This window comes from Protopterus annectens, chromosome 1.part1 (assembly GCF_019279795.1).
Source record: "Protopterus annectens isolate FY-2018-M chromosome 1.part1, PAN1.0, whole genome shotgun sequence".
NCBI lineage: Eukaryota > Metazoa > Chordata > Ceratodontiformes > Protopteridae > Protopterus > Protopterus annectens.
The window spans coordinates 821,625,565-821,648,180 of record NC_056726.1 but is presented as its reverse complement, the minus strand read 5'-3'; the positions used below and the strand labels follow the sequence as shown (position 1 = coordinate 821,648,180).

At 44.4% G+C, this 22,616-nt stretch overlaps 1 protein-coding gene across 10 annotated transcripts in view; it reads left to right on the top strand.

Moving 5' to 3' along the window:
- TPM2 (tropomyosin 2) overlaps positions 1-22,616 on the top strand; it is a 762,558-nt gene that overhangs the window by 468,475 nt on the left and 271,467 nt on the right. For 6 of the 10 annotated variants that reach the window (XM_044078451.1, XM_044078476.1, XM_044078470.1 and 3 more), the window contains one exon: positions 8,975-9,050. The exons of the other annotated variants lie outside the window; for them this stretch is intronic. In XM_044078451.1, the coding sequence (XP_043934386.1) occupies positions 8,975-9,050 (76 nt within the window). The remainder of the gene's footprint in view (positions 1-8,974; positions 9,051-22,616) is intronic. 10 annotated transcript variants of the gene reach the window in all.

The following is a 22,616-nucleotide window of genomic DNA, read 5'->3' as shown; positions in this document are numbered from 1 at the left end:
GAAGTACAGGTAAACACAGGAGGACTTTGGCTAACCAAGTTCGCCGATGACTGACAACTGGGAGCCATAATTGACTCTCCGGCTGACACGGACATCCTTCAGAAAGGCCTTACTGAAACGGACACCTGGTGTCAAAGTCATGGCCTCTAGCTAAATGCCAAAAAATGCATAGTCATCCCGTTTGGGAAAAACAAAACACCCACGAATTACCACATAGGCGGCAGCCCCCTTAATACAGAAGAGGTAATAAGAAATCTGGGGACCCAGGTAGTCCTTTGACAATCATATTGCCAAAGTAGTTAGGAAATCCTTCTATGTGGCCCATCTAATTACTAAGGGCTTCGCAAAGAGGTTGTAGTGCCCCTCTACTAGTCACTCATCAGACCCATCATAGAGTACAATGCCCTATTTGGGATGTACCTCACAAGACACTTCCAACAGCTGGAAAGTCCACAAAAGCACCTCACCAAGAGGATTACTGGCATCAAACATATGTCCTATGCAGCCCGACTGAAAAAAACTAAGGCTGTACTCAGTGGCATATCGCTTACTCTGAGGTGATCTCTGCCTGACTTACAAAGCCATGTCCAACTCAGAATTGATGAACATGCTCCACCTAAAGAAATCCAAGTCACTGCGAGCCACGTGCTCTAGTGAGCTAAACCTCGCCACAACAATAAATAGAACATGCTGGAGGGATAGATTCCTGTCACAGTGACTCCCCATGCTTTGGAACAAAATTCCTAACTACATTAGGCAGAGCCCCTCACTAACACTCTCTTCAAGAGAAGCTTGACAAGTGGATGAGTAACAGAAAATACACCCTTGGGATCACTTCATTGGCTCTGCTTGACAGAGGCTCAGTTAATTAATGGGGGCGGCGAAAGCCGACACACTCTGGCGAGGCTTATAAATGCCCTCGGGCAGATAGCCTAGTACCTACCTATGAACAACATTGACAGGTACAGCGTCTGTTTTACATAGAATTTAACAGAAATGTCTAGAGATAATAAAGAATGTACAATACTCAATAGGCACTTTGGTGAAAAGGAGAAAGTTATTACAATATGTATATATATATATATATATATGTATGTATATATATATATATATATATATATATATATATATATATATATATATATATAGATATATAGATATATATATATTTTTTTTTTTTTAGGGCAGGGGTCCATCTTTAGTTGATCATTTGAGTATACTTTAATACGTGTACATATGTATACCCTTACAAAAGAAAAGAAATTATGAAATTATACTCTTATTGTAGGTAGCTGATAGGTGGTGTTAAGTGGGAGTGGGGTATACATGGAGACTATGAAATGTAGGGGATGAAATTTGATGTGGGCTTATGTGGTATTTGTGTATTTCTGTGTAATTTGCTCCTTCCCCCTTCTAAATATCCCTCTTCCAGTTCTTTTCTCTTTTTTTATAAAATGCAGTACCTCAAATAGAGTTGGTGTAGAGTTTGATTTCCATTTTCTAGTAATTGCTTTTTTGGCAGGCAACAGAATTAAACTTAGTAAGGCCTTACTGTTTCTACACAATTCAAATCCTGTATCCCAGCTCAAAATAATCATTTCCTTACTTGCAGCCATTTGCTTACCCAATATTTCTGATGAAGTACTCTGTAGAGAACTTTTAAAATCTGCCAACTAATTACACTCCCAAAACATGTGTTCCCAGTTACCTCTTTCGTCTCCATCACACCTCCAAGATTTGCTGTCTAACTGAGGAAAAATTCCTATGCAAATACTTCCAAGCAAAGATCCTAAACCTTCTGGACTTGGTTGTATTCTTGGCAGCCATACATACGTCTTCTCATTGTTTTCTTGCAAATTGCTTTTCCAGTCTCTATCCCAATCTTTTCTAACCTTCTCTGATTGATTCTTATATGCTCTACTAATCATCCCTTTTTTAACAGCTGCTTCTGTTCTGGTTTCAACTAAAAACTCTCACAGCAGGTCATTCACTTAAAGTTCTCCTATCCCTTTATTTTCACCTGTACTCTGAGATCAAGCCCTGGAAGGGAAGATTGTCTCTGTTCTGCAATCCAAATGTCTGTTTGGCCTCATCCCACTCTATTACCTTTCCTTCTCGAGTTATTTTCTCCCAATGTCTTGGTCCATTTGCCAGATTTCTCTAGTAAATTCCAGTTCCCTCTTGCCTATTTTCTGTAGCCCTACTTGTAGACATCCCTATCGGCAAAATTTCCTTTCTCCAGTCTCGTATTGACTTATATATGCCTTAACTGTGTAGCTCAAAAATATCCATTCAAATCAGGTAAGCCTAAACTACCTTGTTCTATTGGAAGGATCAACTTACCCTACTAAACTCTTGCCCTCTTTCCTTCCCAGATAAATTCCTTAACCTTTTTTTTTTTTATTGTCCACATCTTTTCCTCAGGTTGATAAAAGTATGCCTTATCTGTATACAAGACTAAAGGGACTAAAAACATTTTCACTGCTTGTCTCTTACTGTCCATATCCATAAATACGAGTCCCGGTTTTTGTATCATCTTTTATTTAGTCTCTTCCCACATATCCTTACCTGCCATAATTTAATCCTTTTTAATGTTATGCTAAGTTCTTGTACAGTTTTACTGTGTCCTGACTTGAAATTACTGTTTCAATATTCTTAATATATGGGTGATTCCCAGAGTTAAAGAGAAAGTAAGGTAGGCTGGTTAGAAGGCAGTAGGACTGCCTAAGATGCCAGATGGGACTGACATAGAGAAAGCAGCTCTGGACTTTGAAAATACATCTGTCCTGTAGTTTTAATTGAAAGGCTGAACAGATAACCAGGTGGCAGCCTCCAGAGTGGACCTGGCCATCCACTCCTTTGTAGAAAGCTCCAGAGGCTGCTACTGCTCTGAGTGAGCTTGAGGACATGAGAGGCAAGGACTTGCCATGTATTGAGTAGCAAAATGAGATGGCTTTAGAGATCCAGCTCGAGATAGTTTGCTTGGATACCAGTTGATCCAGTTTACAGTCCAAGAAGGAAAGCAACACACAGTTGATCAGATTTTCAAATGTTTTTTTTTTTTTGTCCAAACAGATTCTTAGCTGCATGTGAATATGCAGAGAATGTAGTATCTTTACACCCCCACCCCGATTCTATGGGTTGGGAAAGAAGATAGGTAGGCTTTATGGCCTGACTGAGGAAGTTTGTTCACTACTGTAGGCATAAATGAAGGATTAATCCTGAGAGTCACCCTATCTTTGTGAAAAAGTATTAAAGGGGGAATTGCCATGAGTGACTGAAGAGTCAAAACTCTCCTAGCTGAGGTGAATGCCGTAAGAAAGATAGTTCTCCAATAAGTCAGGAGACCTACCACTTGAAAATCTTGCATAACAAAATTGGGGAAAAATTTAGGAGATTCTTCTAGGTGCCAAATAAATGGACAGGACCTTAACCCATCAAAGGTGCTTTCATTCTGAAATATCTGTGTGAGCTGTTGCCTACAGGTGTGGCCTATTTTTCCATCAAAACCCACCTGTCAGCTATCTCCACTTGCTTGCTTCTCACTCCCCCACTTATGTGCAGAAGTGAGGTCAAGCTATTTATTAAAGGGGTACTGCATCTAAGACCATCTAGAAAGCCCATTACCCTGCTTACAACCTCAACTTTGTGCTGGAGAAGCTCACCTTACTTCCTTTTGAACCAGCAACATCAGCAAACCTCAAATTCTGTACCAGGAAAACTGTAATGACATCATCAGAAAAATGGTGCCTATAAAGAATCAGAACCCTATCTCCTGCAGAGTTAGGGTTAAGGTTGACCGATTGGATTGGGATGAAGTGTTAAACTTTCCTGTTGACTGATGAGATTCACTTGTTGTGGCAGTTTGTAGTATTTGTCCTTGGCTAAAAGAAAAAGAAGAACAAATCAATTCTGCCTTGGCTAGAATGGAATCACTTAACAGAAGTTCTTTTTGGGTCTTCAGAAGAAGTCTTGCAATAAGGAGTAGTGGAGGGCAGGTGTAGAGGAACTTCTCTTTCAACTGAAAGTAGAAAGCATCTGTCCTCAAAGCTGAGGGGCCATGGTTCCTGGTGCAAAATGGTGGAATCTATATGTTGGTCTTTGAAGCAAACAGGTCTATCTGAGGGGTCCCCACAATGGTGTACATTGCCATAGAAAACCTGTCTGTTCAGGCTTCATTCATGAGGGTCCTCTAAGGACCTGTTTAAAGAGCCTGCCAGCACTTTGTCCTGTGATGGGATGTATGTAGCTGTGAGTTACATGTTTATCTGGGTGGCAAGGTCCCAAGCTTCCTCAGTGAATCTCCACAATTGGCAAAATCTGGTCCCTCTTTGCTTGTTTATGTACCATATGACCGTTATGTTGTCTGTGAATACTAGTAGGGTACCAGGTTTCTGAGGTGAAAAGATCTGAAGCGCTTGGATGACTGTCCTCATTTTTTCATGTTGATGTGTTCTTTTGGTAACCTTGGCTGCCATCTACCTTGTACTTGTTAGTTGCCTGTCCAGGTGCTCCATGCCTGATCCAAGGCATCTATGTGTGCTACCTGAACAGGGGCTAGAGGTGTGAAGGGAGCCCTGGGTTGAGATTCACTTACTCCTTCCACCATAAGAGCTCCCATCTGAGAAAGGGTAAAAGGGAGATTCCTGTGTCCAGAGGGTAAGAGTGCTGAGATCAAACTGTTTTCAGGTACCACTGGATTTTACCACTGGATTTTCCTATTATGCAGTCTGGCAAGGGGAAGAATTGGTATAATTGCTGTCAAGAACCCCAGAGCTCTTAGGCTCTCCCTTGGTGAGCATAGTCTTAAGATGGCATGGTTATGGACGTGGTTTGCAACTCTCTGCATCTTCTCTTGAGGTAAGTAGGTCTGCATTCTTTTTGTGTTCAGTCTGCAGCCCAGAAAAACTAGGTCCTGTGATGGCTGCAGGGAGAATTTTTTGTAGTGGATGATGAACTCCAACTGAGATAGGAGGATAAGGGTGAACTGAAGGTGCTGTTGGAGAATTTGAAGTAAAGTAGCTTAAATTAACAGGTTAAGCAGGGAAAATCTATTCCCCTACATTTGCAAGTTGAGGTCACATGTCAGACGTTTGATCTTGGAAAGGCCAGACAACAGCAGTGATGACCCATATATTAGGAATACAGCAACAGTGATTTCAGTCAGGACATTTATAATGTGGCCACTTGCAATATTCTGTTTAGTAGGGAGAGATCCAGTATGGATCTCCAATAGCCTTCTTTCCAAGGTACTAGTAAAATTCTTCCACCAATTCTATCGTGCCTTTTGCCTGTAGCTCCTGTAAAAATGGATGGAAGCAGATGAATCTGATTATGTAGGATATGCCATTTAGAGGAGGAATTTGCATCCAAGAGATGGCATAACCTTTTTTTTTTTATAATAGGTAGCACCCATTTATCTGTGGTGATCTTCTCCCATGTTGAGAGAGATTGGGTCAGTGTTTTTGAGAGGGAAAGGGAGGTAAAAGATAGTGACATACATTTGCTTCTCAAAGGGAGGCCTCCCAGATGTGAGTTATCCATGTGTGGTTTATCTCAGAATCTCTTTCTGCGTGCCTTCCTGTGTTTCTGGCTAGATCTAGGGTCCCTTCTGACAAAAGAGGTAAACTTGGTTGGGCAATTCCTCATTCCTTCATGGTTTTACCATGCTCTTGAAAAGTCTTGAACAGGTTGGCCGTATGGGGGCCAAACGAGATCCTTGTCAAAAGGGGAGTCACTATTTTTGCTTTCAATTCCTCGAGAAAAGACTGGTTATGTAACCATGCATGTCTACACATTACAGAGCCTGTAGCAGCTGCTCTGGACAAGGCCTCCACAGCATCAGAAGTGCACTTAATGCTATGTATGGCCATTTGTGTAGCCTCATTAAGTAAGGATAACATTTGTTGTTTAGAGTCAATGTCCTACAAATCCACCATGACCTTAGTAAGGAAATGAGAATGGATATCAAATATTTGGTCATCTGGGTTTGGTAATTAGTAGCCCTGAATGCCAAGGTAGAGGAGGTATAAACTTTTTTACCCCACCTATCCATAGCCCTGTTGTCTTTGTCTAAAAGGAGGGCATTGGCATGGGGAAGGATTTTTGAAGGTTTATCAGACTAGAGGGAAACTGCAGAAGGGTCTGTCACAGGATTCTTAAACAGAAATGTAAGGTAGTCTGTCTGAGACTTTATAAAATCCGTCTGATCCATTGGGAGCCAGAGGCTAGGAGTCAGGGGCAACAGTAGTGGATTGAAAAGCATCCAAAAGGGCCTCAAGAACAGGGGGACAGGAAAGGGTTCTGGGGTGCCCATTTCTAAAATATTGTAGTATCTTTTCTGCAATTTTGAAATCTTTTTAGACTTCATCATATTTAAGATTGTCTGTCCAAAGGAAGCTTCTTCTACTGGAGAATTAGGTGAAATAGAGTCGTCGTCATCGAAAGGGTCTTGGCCAGGAGAGTGCATTTGAGAGGAGTAAGCCAGAGAATGGTCAGAATTGGAAGCCTCCTCACATTCACAGGAATTCACACCTATCTTTTGAGGGATTGGGGAGTGAGTTGAGATGAGGAACAAGGCAGTTTCAGAGCCAAAATGGAATTGAACCTTGAGAGAAATCTATCCATTCCTTCTCTGTAGAGGAATGAGGAGGAAGTTAAGGGAAAGCAATGCGTTTTGATTTCTGATGCTTGTTGAGTGTGACATATGCCTGTACTAGGAAAAGTAGCTGATTACCTGGCATACCTCGATTAGTTTTCTTGGGATCTCTTCCTTATTACCCTCTTGTTCCTCTGATATGATGATTTGCAGTTCGCCTTTGTCTTTAGAATTTTCAGCCATCAAAGCTTTTGACACCATACCAGCCTCAAACGGGGTCTTGTTAAGAATATGAATGGGCCAACTACGTTTCTGACTTGGACCTTTTAAGCTTTTTCTTAAGTGGTGGAGGTACGTCTGGGGAGGCAGAATCTGCCATCTTGGAGTGGGCCAAGCATTTAACACATTGGGTCTCAAGGAAAGTGATGAGAAGACAAACGAGACCTCAAGGTCTTAGGAACAAAGGAGTGGCCAATGGAATAAGCTTTGTAGTTGTCTTCTGCTCCTAAGCAAACAAGGCGCTGCATATGCAAGTCTTTGTGCAGGATTTGCCTACAGTATTTGCAACTAATAGCAGTAAGAAAGAGCAGTTAAGAATTACAACAGAAGGTTATCCAAAGAGGCACTTATCTGAGTACTCAAAGGAGTGGTGCCAATGACCAAACAACGATCAGGCCAATGGATGTGTAACCTGAGTTCAGGCTGGTGGCAAGATAGTCTGAGGAATATGCTAGTATGTCCACCTTTATTCAACTCTGCAAGCTGAAGTCACATGTCAGACATTTGATCCTGGGAAGGCTGGACAACAGCTGTGATGACCCATATATTAGGAATACTGCAACTGTGATTTCTGTCCGGATATTAGCTATATTTAACCAATGATGATGATGTAGCAGGTGATCTATGAAAAGACCTATGAGAATGATTCTTGTAGCATCTGAGCCAGTGATCTGCACTGCATATAGCACACTTAAAACAGAGATTTATGCAAAAGGAAAGTTAAGCTAAACTAATGTTACACTATTGAAGGATGTTAAGGGTAGCACACATTAGTAAGCATAGGCAGGAGGGTTTCCTCCTTTTCTAATGCAGGTAAAGTGTAAGGCTGAGGTTCGGGGCAGGGTTGGGGCTAACATACATAAGTAAGTATGGGCAGGTGGGCAGAGATAGTGCTCATTTTGGATACTTAGGACTTTTCAGAGTTAACAGTTAAGTGCATGTTTCTGAAAGGAGAAACTTTTGTAATGGGAGATGAATTAAACTAATGAAATGTTTTGGTTTTTCAAACTCTGTCATTACAGACGTCTTTCCTAACAGAAACATGCATAATAAATAACAGTGTCTCTTACCACCCAGGTTTTATTGGTGAAACAGTTAATCTTTACCAGTACTCCTATTCCCATTCAAGTAATTCCAATACTCCCTGACCAGGACTTTCATGAGCATCCAGCATTCTGTAACTAGATCTTTTATTGCCGATAATTAACTTAGACCTCATCTCATAGTGTGTGTGTCTGTATAGAATGTGTACAATTTTGTGTATGGGTGTGGGACACACACACACACACACACACACACACACACACACACACACACACACACACACACACACACACACACACACACACACACACACACACACACACACACACACACACACACACACACACACACACACACACACACACACACACACACACACACACACACACTCTCACACACACACTCACACTCACACTCTCACACACTCTCACACTCTCACACTCACACACTCACACACTCACACACTCACACACTCACACACTCACACACTCACACACTCACACACTCACACACTCACACACTCACACACTCTCTCACTTACTTTTGGCTTCTAGTAGTAAATACTGTAAACACCAGTGTTGACTTGTAGTAGCAAATAATGTAACCTCTGGTGATGACTATCTCTTCTTGAAGGGTATTCAGAGTGTTTTTAGATGACTGATCTTGAGTAGGGTAATGTGAGTTTTGGAAAATGAAATATGGACAGTGTACTAAATTATCCCATAACTGACCCTGAGTAAAATAAAACATGCAGCAGAAAATGAATGAATATTTAATACTACTTGTGTCCTGAATGGTAAGAATTTATTCCATAATGTGTCTTTGCTGGCAGGTTTCATGGCCTGCGGTTGCCACAGTTCATGCATTATCAAGCATTCTGTTATTAACTAGACTTACTTGAACTCCATCCTTGTATCTGTGCTTGACGCTGCAATGGGTTTCTTCACTTCACATTAACTGTACTCTGTTGCTTTCTAAGCTTATCTGTTTTCTTTTCTGACATCCCTGCTTGTTTTCTGTCCTTCTCTCTCTCTTATTTTTTGATAATTACAGTAAATGTGCTGATTTAGACGAGGAATTGAAAAATGTGGGCAACAACCTGAAGTCTCTGGAAGCCCAGTCAGACAAGGTAGGGATGTGGGTATATGGTTTACTACATTTTGTGTGTGGGTGGATAAAAACCTTGGCTGCTTTGAAGACATGAAGATTGCTGTCTGCATGGGCATGCTAGATGAGATGTTGAGTAATGCACAGTAATTACTGAGAATTCTTTAGATAGTGTTTCATTCTTACAGTTTGAGCAGCTTAGATAGTCAGGGCACTGTAGCTTGAATGCCCAGTGAAAGTGAGCACACTCGAGATAGCAAGAGGGGAGGGCAAAACAAGAAAAAGCTTGAATTTTTACGTAGTCATGACTAATTATGCTACTTTCTCACAGCCTCAGTTTCATATTTATGCATTGATTCCTTCAAATACTGTGTGTGTGGTTGTGGGTTTTGGGCACTTTTTTTTAGCAACTGTCCTTAAAAAAAATTAGTTTTACCTTTTGTCCTTGCCGTTAGCTGTTGACACAGTGGCACAGCAGATAGAGGTGATGTCCTTCTATTCCAATGTTGCAATATTCTACATATGGGTTTACCCTCCAGCTCATCTGGCCAGGTTTCTAAAGATTTTTAGTCCCTCTAGGTGTGTCGGACGTCTGACGTGGCGGCAGATACATGGGCCATAAAAGTGATGTCTGCACACACCAGCCATCAGAACTTTTCAGCCGCCAGTCATATGCCAAGTGCTCCTGCTTTTCGTGGACATCAGATCAGAAAAATTCAGTTAAGTACCACGTTGGGGATCCTTTCAGTCCTACTGTTATTTCTTATAGTCTGTTCATGTCATCCAGAAAGGGCAAGTGTACATGTGGTCAGCAGATTTCCCACAAAGACACCCACAATCAGTATCTCTTCTGCTTAGGTAAAGAACACGACCACGAAAACTGCTCTATCTGCAAGTCATTTGTCCCTAAGACCTTACGTCGCCATTTACAGGCATTACATTTGCACTTAGAGACTCAAACGCTTAAAACAAATAGCATTAGGGATGGAGGCCGCCCAAAAAGAGGGCCAAGACCTCGTGGCCTACTTCTTCAGCTGTGCCTCTTCCAGCCATTCCGCAGGCTGTGGCTGATGTCGACCTGGTCGAGGATTCGGCTTCTGCCGGTGTAGATAAAGCGGGTACCTCTGAGGAAGCTGCACAATCTCAAGTGGATACCATGTCCATAGAGGCTATACCAGCATCTACCTTAGACACCAGGGGGAACCAACATTCAGTCTGGGCTCATCGGACCCTGCTGCTGCCATTCCTATGCCTGTCCCGAAGTCTTCTCCTAGCCAGACACCAGGAAGGCCTCTAAAGAAAAAACAGAAAACAAAACATGTATTACCTGCTTCTGAAAGCATGGCTAATTGGCAGGCCTTCAGCAGAGTTTGTTTAATGCCTTTATGGCCCTTAGGCCTACTGCCTCAGAAACCCCTAGGCCTGCACCTCCCCTCCTGAGTCTGAGACCTCTCATTCCTGAAAGGAGGGTAGAACAACTAGAGTAGGAGGAACTGTCAGATTCCTCAGAGGATTCCCTCTCATACTCCTCTCAGATCTCTTCCCCCTTGAGATATGGATGCCCAGAGGAAGGCTCTATTGAACCAGACTCCCCTGTGGAAAATTTAACCTTTGGGGAAACTATCAATAAAATGAAAGAACACTTACAGTGGGAATATTCGGATATGACTGAAGTACAAAAGAGGTTTTACGAACTAATACAAATGGACTCCCCCAGTCCTTCTGCCATCCCTTCTATTCAGCCAGCCTTCCTGGATGCTTTTGCTTTAGCTTCCATCAACCCGGACTCCCAACCCCCAGCGCCAAGGAGAGCAGATAGACTTTACAAAGTCCCTGAGACAGGGACCTTTCTGATTAAGTGCCCTCCTGCTGACCCAGCCACTATCTCCATCTCTACTGATAGGGCTTCCAAGCTTCTTCCTACCACTACCATACTCCAAGTTGATAAGGACAGTAAGACTATGGAGAGATTGGGAAAGAAAATTTACACCTCTGCTACCCTGTCATTCTGAGCCACTAATTACCAAACTCACATAACCAAATATTCCTTAGCGCTGCTGGAGAAAGCCACTAAGGAACTAGCTGACATTCCAGATTGTGCAGCCAAAGCTTCCTTGACCTCCCTGCTTGCCCTCGGCTCTCAGGTGAATAGACATTCCTTAAGATGCAGTTATGATACAGCTGAAGCCTCAGCCAGGTCAGCTGCATCAGCCTCCGCACTAAGAAGATACTCATGGCTATGCCTTCAGCCTCTTCCTGATGACTTCAGGGCCAAACTTATTGATGCACCTCTGGATCACTCTGCCCTGTTTGGTGAAAAAGTAGCTGACCTGTTTAAGTCCCTGTAACAAAAAGGAAAAGAATTACAGGATCTAAAACACCTCCCAGTCTCACCCATCCCTAAGTTCCATAGAAACTACCAGGCTAAGACTCAGTTTATCAGGAAAGCCCCTAGGTCTACAGCTCCCCCCAGGTCTAGAAGACCCCCCAGAAGACAGCCCCCTCTGGCTAGAGCTTCTCCTTCCTCCAGCCAAAGGCCTTCCTTTCCTGATAGGGCAGGTAGTGTCTGACTGCCTGCCAACATTTCAACCCCCCATCCTTCCTCCTGTCTGCCCGTCTCTCACTGTCTCCCTGCATGGACACTCATTACCTGAAGACAAGTGGGTTATGTCCATCATACGGGATGGTTACTTCATGTACTGGATCCCCTCCCCCCAACAAGGCTGGGCATACCCCAGCCACCCACCAGTCAAGTACACCTCCTACAACTGGTCCTGCAAACCATACTAATACAAGACACTATAGAACCAGTGCCTACATAATCAAAAATAAAAGGATTCTACTCCAGAATCTTTTTGATTCCCAGAAAGGATGGACCATGGAGGCCTATTCTAGACCTCTCATGCCTCAACTGCTTCTTAAAAGTTCCTACCTTCAGGATGCTCACTCTGCCTACCCTCTTCCTCCTTCTTCTCCCTCAGGGATTCATGGCAACCCTGGACATAAAGGATGTCTATTTTCACATACCTATAAAGCCCACTTTCAGGAAATACCTCAGATTTCTGGCAGGCTCATCCCATTTTCAGTTCTATGCCTTGCCCTTTGGGCTTTCTACAGCTCCCAGGGTATTCACAAAATGTCTGGCTCCAGTCATCGCTAACTGCAGAACAAAGGGCATCCAGATATTCCCCTATCTTGATGACCTTCTAATTCAGGCAGAAGACCAGAAGACTCTTCGTCTTCACACCCAGACCCTTCTGCTCCTCCTGCAGTCCCTAGGATTTCTAATAAACTTGCCAAAATCCCATCTGAAGCCTGCACAGGACATTGTCTTCTTGGGTTGCAGAATCCAGACAGACATTATGAAGGACTTCCTACCACCAGAAAAGGTGGTGTCCCTGACACACCACCTACTTGCTGCCCTTCAGTCCTCAGAACTGACAGCAAGGCAATTTCTGAGACTTCTGGGTTACATGGTAGCCACCATACCTGTCTTGCCCCTAGCAAGAATCCACATGAGGAAACTGCAATGGTATCTTCGATCAGTGTGGACTCTGCACTCCCATACTCTGGAGTTCAGGGTCTCCCTCTTTCCTTGCTTGAAACAGGAACTGAGATGGTGGATGGCTCAGGTGGCCCAGAACCCAGGCCTACCCCTACAAACACCCTGTCCCTCCCAGACTATGCATACAGATGCCTCAGATCTGGGTTGGGGAGCAACCCTAGGACAGAGAAAAGTGCAAGATTTGTGGACAGACACAAACTAGACCACATAAACGTCAGAGAAATGAGAGCAATCATCCTTGCTCTACAAGCCTTCCAATCCTATCAAGAGCAGGACCCTCTCAAGATATTCATGGATAACACCACAGTTCTGTGGTACCGCAACAAACAAGGAGGGACGAAGTCATGCCTTCTATGCAGACTAGCACTGCAGGTGTGGGAACTAGCCACCTCACAGGGAATGACCCTGCAGGCAGCCTACATTCCATCCCTACACAACTCCCAGGCAGATCTCCTAAGCAGAACCATTTCAAACAACCACAAATGGATGCTTCAAAGAGATGTTTTCTTAAATGTGGTCCACAGGTGAGGTATACCACAAATAGACCTGTTCACCTCCTCCATAAACAGGCAACTTCCTGGATACTGCACCCGGACACATGACCCCAAGACACTGGCAACAGATGCCTTCTCAATGACCTGGAAGGGGAAATTTCTGTATGCATTCCCACCTTTCCCCTTGATACTAAAGGTGCTGCTGAAAATTCAGCAGAACTCGCCAGAAAACTTGCTGGTGACTCCCTACTGGCCAAGACAGCACTGGTTCCCCCTTTTCCTTTATTTGTCCAAGGGCAGTCACCACAAGTTACCCCCCTCAGTGGACCTGATCACACAGCACAAGGGGATTCAGGTACAGCCACAGTGGTAATCCCTGCACCTCACCCTGTGGCTGATAGGATTTTGATCCCCTTCAGACACCTGTACGGTGAGGACGTGCTCAGTGTCTTGCAGGAGGCCAGGAAACTCAACACAAGAAAATCCTATCTTTCAAAATGGAAAAGGTTTTCTATTTGTTGTCACAAAAGACAGTTGGACCCACTGGAAAGCAGTATTCCTGTCGCCCTGTCTTACCTGTGTGAACTAATGCAGACAGGGCTGTCATACTCCTCTCTGAAAGCACATCTGTCTGCTATCTCTCCCTGCCTCCCTCTGAATCCACCCCTTGCATCCAAACTCCCCACTAAACTGTTCCTCAAAGGTGTACTACACTGGAGACCGCCCAGGAAACCATCTCCTTCTCCCTGGGACCTTAACTGTGTTCTAGAAAAAGTAAATCTAGCCTTCTCTGAGCCAGCAGACAAAGCACCCATAAAATTTTGCACATGGAAAGCTGTTTTATTGGTAGCCCTGACCTCTGTCAGAAGGGTCTCAGAGTTGCAAGCCCTTATTTCTACACCGCCATTTTTAGTCTTCCATCTTGACAGAGTGACTCTCAGGACAAACCCCTCATTCACCCCACAAAGTAGTGAATGACCTATCCTTGAACCAGGCCATCCACCTGCCTACCTTCTTCCCCAACCCGCAGGAGGATGGTGAGAGAGTACTTCATTCCCTAGACATCCACCGACAACTTGGATTTTATCTTCATAAAACCAAACCCTTTAGGAAATCAGACCAACTGTTTGTCTCCTTCTACCCCAGAGCCCTGGGCAAAGCTGTGAGCAAACAGACCATTTTAGCCTGGATTTCCAGGGCCATTTCCTTCTGCTACCTACACGTTGGAAAGACCCTGCAGGCCAATGTCAAAGCCCACTCCACCAGAGCCATGGCCTCTTCTGGAGCCTTTTTTAACTCATTCACTCCAGAGCAGCTCTGAAAAAGCTGCCTGCTTAATTCCACCATAGGAACAACAGTGCAGCCTGAGCTCATTTTCAGAAAATCCATTTCTAATACCATGCAGAAAACTAATGTTCATAACTCTTTAACTATAAGAGCTAGACTAAAAATGTAAATGCAAAAGTTGTTCAACAGACACTGACCTTTCCAACAGTGTAAATGTTGATAGTGTGTATTGAAGTCATTATTAAATATTTGCCAAGGAATGCTGATATTGTGCATATTTCTTACCTTTTTGAAAAAGCAAAGCACAATATATTGGTCAATGTACCATGTAGACCCATGCAATTTGTATTTAATTTGTTTATATGAATGTCAGCTTTAAAACAATACCTTAACCATTACAGTGTGATGCTCCTTTATGGAGATAGTCACAGAAATATGGTTAATATAATATTTCTCATAATTGATAAAGCATAATATCTCATCACCTGTAACAGAAAGAGGGTACATATCAGTGTAGAAGTTGTACGTCTCAATGTCGGCTTCAAAATGATGTATCATTTGTGTCATCACCATGCTCCCTTGCAAATATATGGGCATAATAGTGAGAAGTACTGGAAATGTATAATTTTCATAATCCTACAAGACTAAACAAACTGAGATGTGTGTACACTGCACAGACACAGTTCTTTTACCATGTTGTAAAGAGTAACAGTGTCTTCAAAATGAGATATTACTTTGCACACTGACATGCTCCTTTGCAAAGATATTTACCAAACTATGAAAAAAAATCATAATTTCCATAACCTAAATTTGAAACAAACTTTAATATCTGTACATGTGTACAACATACAGGCACAGTTCTTTTACCATGTTGGAACTATCAATACTGTCTTCATAATGAGGTATTACTTAGCACATTCAGATGCTCCCTTGCAAAGTTATTTACCAAAATATGAAAACAATCACAATTTCCATAACCTGAGTCCTAAAATAACAGATATCTGTACGTCTGTACATGTGTACAGCATTCAGCCCCATTGTTTTACCATGTAGACACACACACTTGTAAATATACACATTCTTGGTGTAGCCAACATACTACTGAATGGGTACATGTAAATAGAAAAAGAAAGGTAAGGAACACCACTCCAATAATGAACCCAGGACAGGCATGGGACTTCAGTGGCAGGCAAGTCCATCTGATCTGTCCAATCGCTGTGCTGGCTACCCACTCAGACAGCTGATACCACTACTATCTCACAACCTCCTTCAGTGTCAGCAGTCAGCCTTACCTATGCCTTTTCTCTTTACACGTGTCCATTCAGCAGTGGACCTAAGGGATCAAGTTCTGTATTACTAAGCCCTTCCTGTCATCTAAACTCTACACATGTCTGATAAAAGCAGAATAAAAAAAGAAGTATTGCAGGATGGTTAGTGACATATTAGATTGTACGTGCTAGCACTCTCCTGGAACAGTTGATGTTAAGTTGTCTATCTCGCCTTCATTCTTGCTGGTTGGATTTGGAGCCGATCCTCTGCTCCAACTCGGCCATCTTCAAAAGCTCGAGAGCTGCATACTGGCTCGAGGCCACCCCATATCCCATAATGCCTGGTGCTAGATACCCAGATCTTGTTTGCTGCTTCTGCTGTGAGGTTGTCTTACTGGCTCAGGTCGTATATTTTCATTACTTTATCTGTTTTTGATAAAAATTATTAGGTTTAATCTAGATTGTTAATTGTAGTTACAACTGTTTTCAGTGTATCCTTGTTGTACCTAGAATTCTTTCTTGAATCCTTCCCCTTCCCTTCAGAAAACTCATTTTAGTTAGAGAGTTTTCCCCTCCCCCTTTCTTCTCATAGGTAGCCATTTAAATTAAAGGCTAACCCTTTCCTTTTCTTTAAAAAAAAAAAAAAAAAAAAAAAAAAAAATCTTTTAATAACATTTACATAGTTTACTTTTATTTAGCTTGTAGGTAAAATATTGTTAGTATTCTTGACTTTTTTTTGGGTGTGGTAACTTTAGTGTGTGTGGTAGTTATTACATCCTAATTTTTGTGTACTGTTCTTGGTGTTCCAATTTTTTATTTATTTATTTTTTTAGGGATGTCCAAGGATACCAAGGTGTCCGGATTCAAGAAGTGTGACTCATGCTGTCAGAAGATGTCTCTGACAGATGGTCACACTTCTTGTGTCTATTGTCTGAGCGCCATGCACCTGCACCTGCAGGACTCTTGTTCGGTTTGCCATGCTTTCAGCCCAAGAGTCCTGCAGGAGCGTAAAAATAAGTTAATCCTACAGGGTTTACTTAAGCAGGATTCACGGCTAAGGCTCAGCCCGTGAAGTCTTCTAAGCCACCTAAATCTTCGGCTCCCAGTTCGAAGCCGTCAATGGGTGAAGCTGTTGCTTCGGCCTCCGTTCTGGCCAGAACCGATCTACTTGCCTCCCAGTCAGTTCCGACTCACACTTCGGAGGCATCAGGGAGTCAAAAGAGATCTAAGTCTCCCTCTCTGGAGTCGATACGCTCGGCTCCGAGGTCTCCTCTGCTCCAGTCGGAGCACAGTCATTAGTCCCACACTTCTCGGTCCTCAAGGCTTTCAGATCAGGACGTGGAGAGAGTGGTCAGTAGGCTGTTGAAATCGCAGGCCCTAGCAAAAATGTTGTCCAGCCCCCCTCATCAGGTGTCGACTTTGTCCATGTCTGCAGTTATTCCTCCTCCGACTCCTCCTTTGAGCTCGGAGCCGGAGTTCGTTGAGGTTCGAGTCGTGGAACCGTTGGCACCGATAACTTCTCCTTCGGTTCCGTCGTCTGCTCCGATCACTTCCTTGGTACCGTCCTTGTAAGGGTCTGGGTGCCTAGACTCCCTCGTCAGCTCTGAGGGGGCAATTGGCATCGGACCCTTGTCCGACCCCGTTCTCCCCCTCGGAGCTTCGGCGCAGGTGAGCTCTGCTCCTACATCGGCTTCGGAGCCATCCCCCTCGGTGCGGAGAGGGATTCCGATCTCTTCGGAACCAGAGCCTTCTCAACATTCGAGCAGGGATGCCTTCGAGGTCATGAGGAGTGTGCTGGCCCCTGAGTCAGCCCCACAATCATCCCCATCGGCTCCTCCCATTTTGGTGCCTGTGTCTGCCTCTGCCCCTCCTCCAGACCCCAAGCGTGGGGAACCAATGCTCCAGGGCACCCCCTTGGGTGTATCTTCCTCTTCCAAGGCCTCCCCTGATCATTCAGAGGAGCCACCTCATAAGAGGAAATGCAAGAGGAAGCATGTTGACTCCCCTGAGTCTGCCACTTCAGATACAGACTTAGAGGATTCAGAAGGGTCCCTGAGATCCCCCTCTGAAGATGTCTCCTTCTCAGACATCCTTGAGATGCTTAGGCAGAGGGGGAACTGGACCACCCTAAGCCCTTCCGAGGATGAGTCGGTATTCCTGGATGCATTTGGATCCCGACCCTCCACCTCCTGGATGTCTCTTCCTTTCGACCCACTGATGTCTGTGGTGGCTCAGAAGGTGTGGTCAGCTCCAGACACAGTGGAACCGACCCCCAGAAGACCCACTAAATTTATAACTGCACCACTGGATAAACAATTTTTGACCAAAGGTGTTCCCGTTGATGCTATGGTGGTAGCGGCAGCCAGAAAGAAGGAGTTGGCTGAAACTTCATCTGTCCATCCCCCTAACAAGGAGTCCAGGACGATGGACAGATATGGGAAGCGGATGTTCTCTTCAGCGACCTTTTCCATGAGGTCTCTGAATTATTTGTGCCACTTTACCCATCTTCAAGGGGATCTCCTTAAAGAGCTTGGAGATACCCTCCAAGATCCATCAGCTGAGGGGGCCCAGGCTAAGGCAGCCTCCCAGCTGAAGACTCTTAATTCAGTGGTGAACTCCTCCATGAGGCTCATTTCTTATGCAGCCGATGGTGCGAGTAGAGCCGCAGGCACAGGCGTTGCCCTTAGGAGGCACGCATGGATGCGGCTATGTAATTTTGCGGAGCCCTTCAGAGCGTCTTTCACCAATACCCCCTTTGATGGTTCCGCTCTCTTTGGATCACAGGTGAAGGACACCCTAACCAGGTGTGAACAGGAAGGCAAGACTCTCTCTGCCATGGGAGTCCATTTTTCCACTCCTTCCAGACCATATCCCAAGGGTCAGAAGAGTGGAAAGATGTGGTTCCGGAAATCCCAGGGAGCCTTGCCGGACACACGTGGTGAGTTCCCATCCAGGGGCAGAGGAGGGAACAATAATAGACGCCGCCCTCGTGGCAGAGGGGGTCCACAAAACCAGGGCAGCAGAGAATCCATCTCTGAGAAGCCCTTCCAGCATCCCTGAAGGGTTGCCCAACTGCCCACCTCTGGAGGAAGTTGGGGGAAGATTATCGCTGTACCCAAGAGCCTGGCAAGACATAACACAAGACAAATGGGTACAGTCTGTTATATCCGGAGGCTACAGAATTCCCTTTGTTCGCACTCCCTTAGTGTTAAGCAAGTCCCTTCCAGATCTTCCACCCAATCTAAGGGATCAAGCAGTTCATGAAATTTCAGAACTGCTAAGAAAAAGGACCATCCAGCAAGTCCCAGCAGACCAGCAAGGATCCAGAATTTACTCAAGGTTCTTTTTGGTACCAAAAAAGACATTGGACCAGAGACCCATTCTGGATCTCAGCAGACTGAACAGGTCTGTACAAAGAATGAAGTTTTGGATGGTCACGCTACAGTCCATTTTACCCTTTCTGGGTCAGGACAATTGGATGTGCTCTATAGATCTTCAGGATTCATACTACCACGTCAAAATGGACAGACGCTCCAGAAGATTCTTTTGCTTCTGGCTGGGAGCCAGCCATTATTAGTTCAGAGCTCTGCCCTTTGGTCTCACCACAGCCCCCAGGGTGTTCAGCAAATGTATGGCAGTAGTTACCGCTCACCTGAGATGGCAAGGATTCCAGGTGTTTCCATATCTAGACGACTGGCTCCTCACTGCTACCACCAGGCATCACCTTCTACGAGCCAGAGACTACACTATCGAGACTTGCTGCAGACTAGGTATCTCAATAAATTTAAAAAAGTCTGCATTATCGCCCTGTCAATCTATCACCTTTATAGGCGCAATTTTAAATACAAAAGACATGTCAGCTAGCTTTCCACCAGACAGGGTATTAGTGATTCGCCAACATGTACAGGTCTTATTAGCATGCAAAAGAGTTCAAGCCAGGTTCGTCCTCCAAACTCTGGGTCTCATGGCAGCAGCGATCATACTTGTTCCTCTAGCCCATTTTTCACATGAGGATTCTCCAGTGGCTGCTTTTCACCCAATGGTCCTTCCAGCAGCTTCCCATGTCTCACATGATTATGATCACAGAAGCATGCAAAAAGCACCTTGCGTGGTGGATGGTCTCCACATCAGTTCCCCAGGGCAGACCATTTGAACTTCCCCCTCCAGTTGCTACAGTTATCACGGACACCTCCCTAATCGGGTGGGGGGGCATTATCAGGGCAGGACAGTCCAAGGCACCTGGCAACCTCACGAGTACCACCTGCATATAAACGTCTTGGAGATGAGGGCCATGCTTTTAGCGTTGCAAGCTCTTCAGGACTCTCTTCCTACCGGGACCATTGCAATTCAAACGGACAATATGTCAGTAGTGTGGTACATCAACAAGCAGGGCAGAACCAAGTCCTACCCCTTATGTCGAGAAGCACACAGAGACTCTGGCAGTGGGCGATCTCTTCCCAATGGTTTCTGATCGCAACGCACATCCCTGGGAAGTCCAACGTCATAGCAGACAGGCTGAGCAGAGCAATTCTCATGCCTCACGAGTGGTCTCTGAATCAAGAAGTTGCGGACCAAATATTCCGCAAATGGGGCCAACCTTGCTGCGACCTTTTTGCCACCCCCTTCAACAGCAAGTGCAGCAATTTCTTCTCTCTCCTTCCACTTCCCGGACATTCCCCCAGAGACGCCCTAGTCCAAGATTGGCCTCAGGGACTTCTTTATGCATTCCCTCCATTTCCCCTAATTCCAAAACTAATACAGAAAGCTACCGTATTGGGCTGAAAAATTATCCTCATTGCTCCTTACTGGCCTCAACAAATTTGGTTCCCGTTTCTGCATCATCATCTTCTCGAGCAGCCTTGGACTCTGGACATAGTTCCAGACCTTCTGATCCATCAATCGGGCGGGCTGCACCAATCCCTGCAATCTCTCTAGTTCACTGCTTGGTTGCTCCACTTCCAACCTTAGCCAGGCTCCCAGATATCTCCCCCTCTGTGCGTGAAATTATTTTATCATCGTACAAGTCTACGACTAGAAAAACTTACGCTAGTAAGTGGAAACGTTTTTCTTCCTGGGCAGAGGCTAAGAGTATAGACCCCTTTTCAGCCCCTATACACCACGTTTTGGAATTTCTTGCAGTTAGCTGCAATTTCAAATTTTCACATTGGCCTGTCGGGAAATAATATCATGTCTCATAAGCTATGTAAGCCTTTCTCAAAGGAACCACTCTGCTCAGGCCTCCAGTGAAAGATCCTCCACCTCCGTGGGATCTAAATTTGATTTTAGCATCTCTAATTTTGCCCCTCTTCAAACTTGCAGCATCTTGTTCCTTAAAGCTTTTATCTTGGAAAACCCTCTTTCTGGTAGCCATTACTTCAGCCAGAAGAGTTTCGGAACTTCAGGCCCTTTGTACCCGTCCTCCGTACCTAGTGTTCCACAATGACAGGGTTGCTCTCAGGACTAATCCTTCCTTCCTTCCTAAGGTCTCTTCAGAGAATAACTTGAATCAGTCCATAGACCTTCCTGTGTTTTTTCCTAACCACTCCCAACAGGGCGGAATACAAATTGCATCAGTTAGATGTTCACAGGCAACTATGCTTTTATTTGCATAGAACTAAGGATATCAGGAAATCGGACCAACTTTTCCTTTCTTATGCTGAGGGTAAACAAGGTCTTCCAGTCTCGAAAGTAACCTTGTCCAGGTGGTTGACTTCTATCATCACATTTATCTATCAACTGATGATAAGGTCACTCCACCAGAGCTTTAGCCACTTCTGTGGCCTTTCAGGCTAGGTTGCCCATGGAATGTATTTGTGCTACAGCTACGTGGGCCAACCCACATACTTTCATTTTGCATTATAAGTTGGATGTGGTTTCCAGGAACAGAGCTGATTTTGGTTCCACTGTTCTGAAGAGTTTGTTCCGATGAGCCACCCAGGATTTTAGGTGCTAGGGACGCTGTCCCAACCAGCAAGAATGAAGGCAAGATAGACAACTTAACATAAAGAAGTTATGTACCTACCATAACGTTCCATGTCAGTTGTCTTCTTCTCGCCTTCTTTCTTGCGTCCCACCCTCCATCCCCCTATCCTTGTAGACCGAGAAGAGTTCCTTATGTTTTTTTTTTTCACTGGCTGAGTCTTCTCTGGCTATTCCTTTCTGTCTAGTAGCCTCTCTGGTAGGTTTTATATATTCCAGGATAGGATCCTTTCCTTATGTCTGAAGTTAGACTTACCAAACGAGATCTGGGTAAATAGCGCCAGGCATCATGGGATATGGGGTGGCCTCAAGCCAGTATGCAGCTCTCGAGCTTTTGAAGATGGCCGAGTCGGAGCCGAGGATCGGCTCCGAACCCAATCTGCAAGAAAGAAGGCGAGAAGAAGACAACTAACATGGAACGTTATGGTAGGTACATAACTTCTTTTTCTTTCTCAGCATCTTCACCAGCTCCTTACCACAGTTATTTGCCAAACTCAGAAAAATATATTTTACACAACACATTTCATAATAGAGTTTTACTTACCATACTAGTCCCTACTTTGGTCATGGGTGTTTTCCATTCTTCTCACAGGCTGCATATTACCAATCCTGCATAGCTCTTCTCACGCCATTGTGGAGGTCAGTCAAGAATAACACAATGCCCTCCTCAGGTAGATGAATGCCATCCCTTCTGAACAGGTGAACATCTTCTGCGGTGATGCTCTCATGACAGATTGTAGATCCACCGACCCTGTGCATCAAGCCAGGCATGAACCCATTCTGTAAATGTCTGGCCTTGTGCGCTGCTCATTGACCGTTTGCTGTTTTCCATATCTGTCGAGGAATTATGTCAGACCACACAAAATGGTTGACTGATGACATCATTCCCTCCAATGTGCAGCACAAGGATGTCGGCCTCAGGGTAGATGGAACACTTCTCTTCCAACAACTGCAGTACTCCGCTACAATGCATACCTCTTCTTGCAATCCAATAT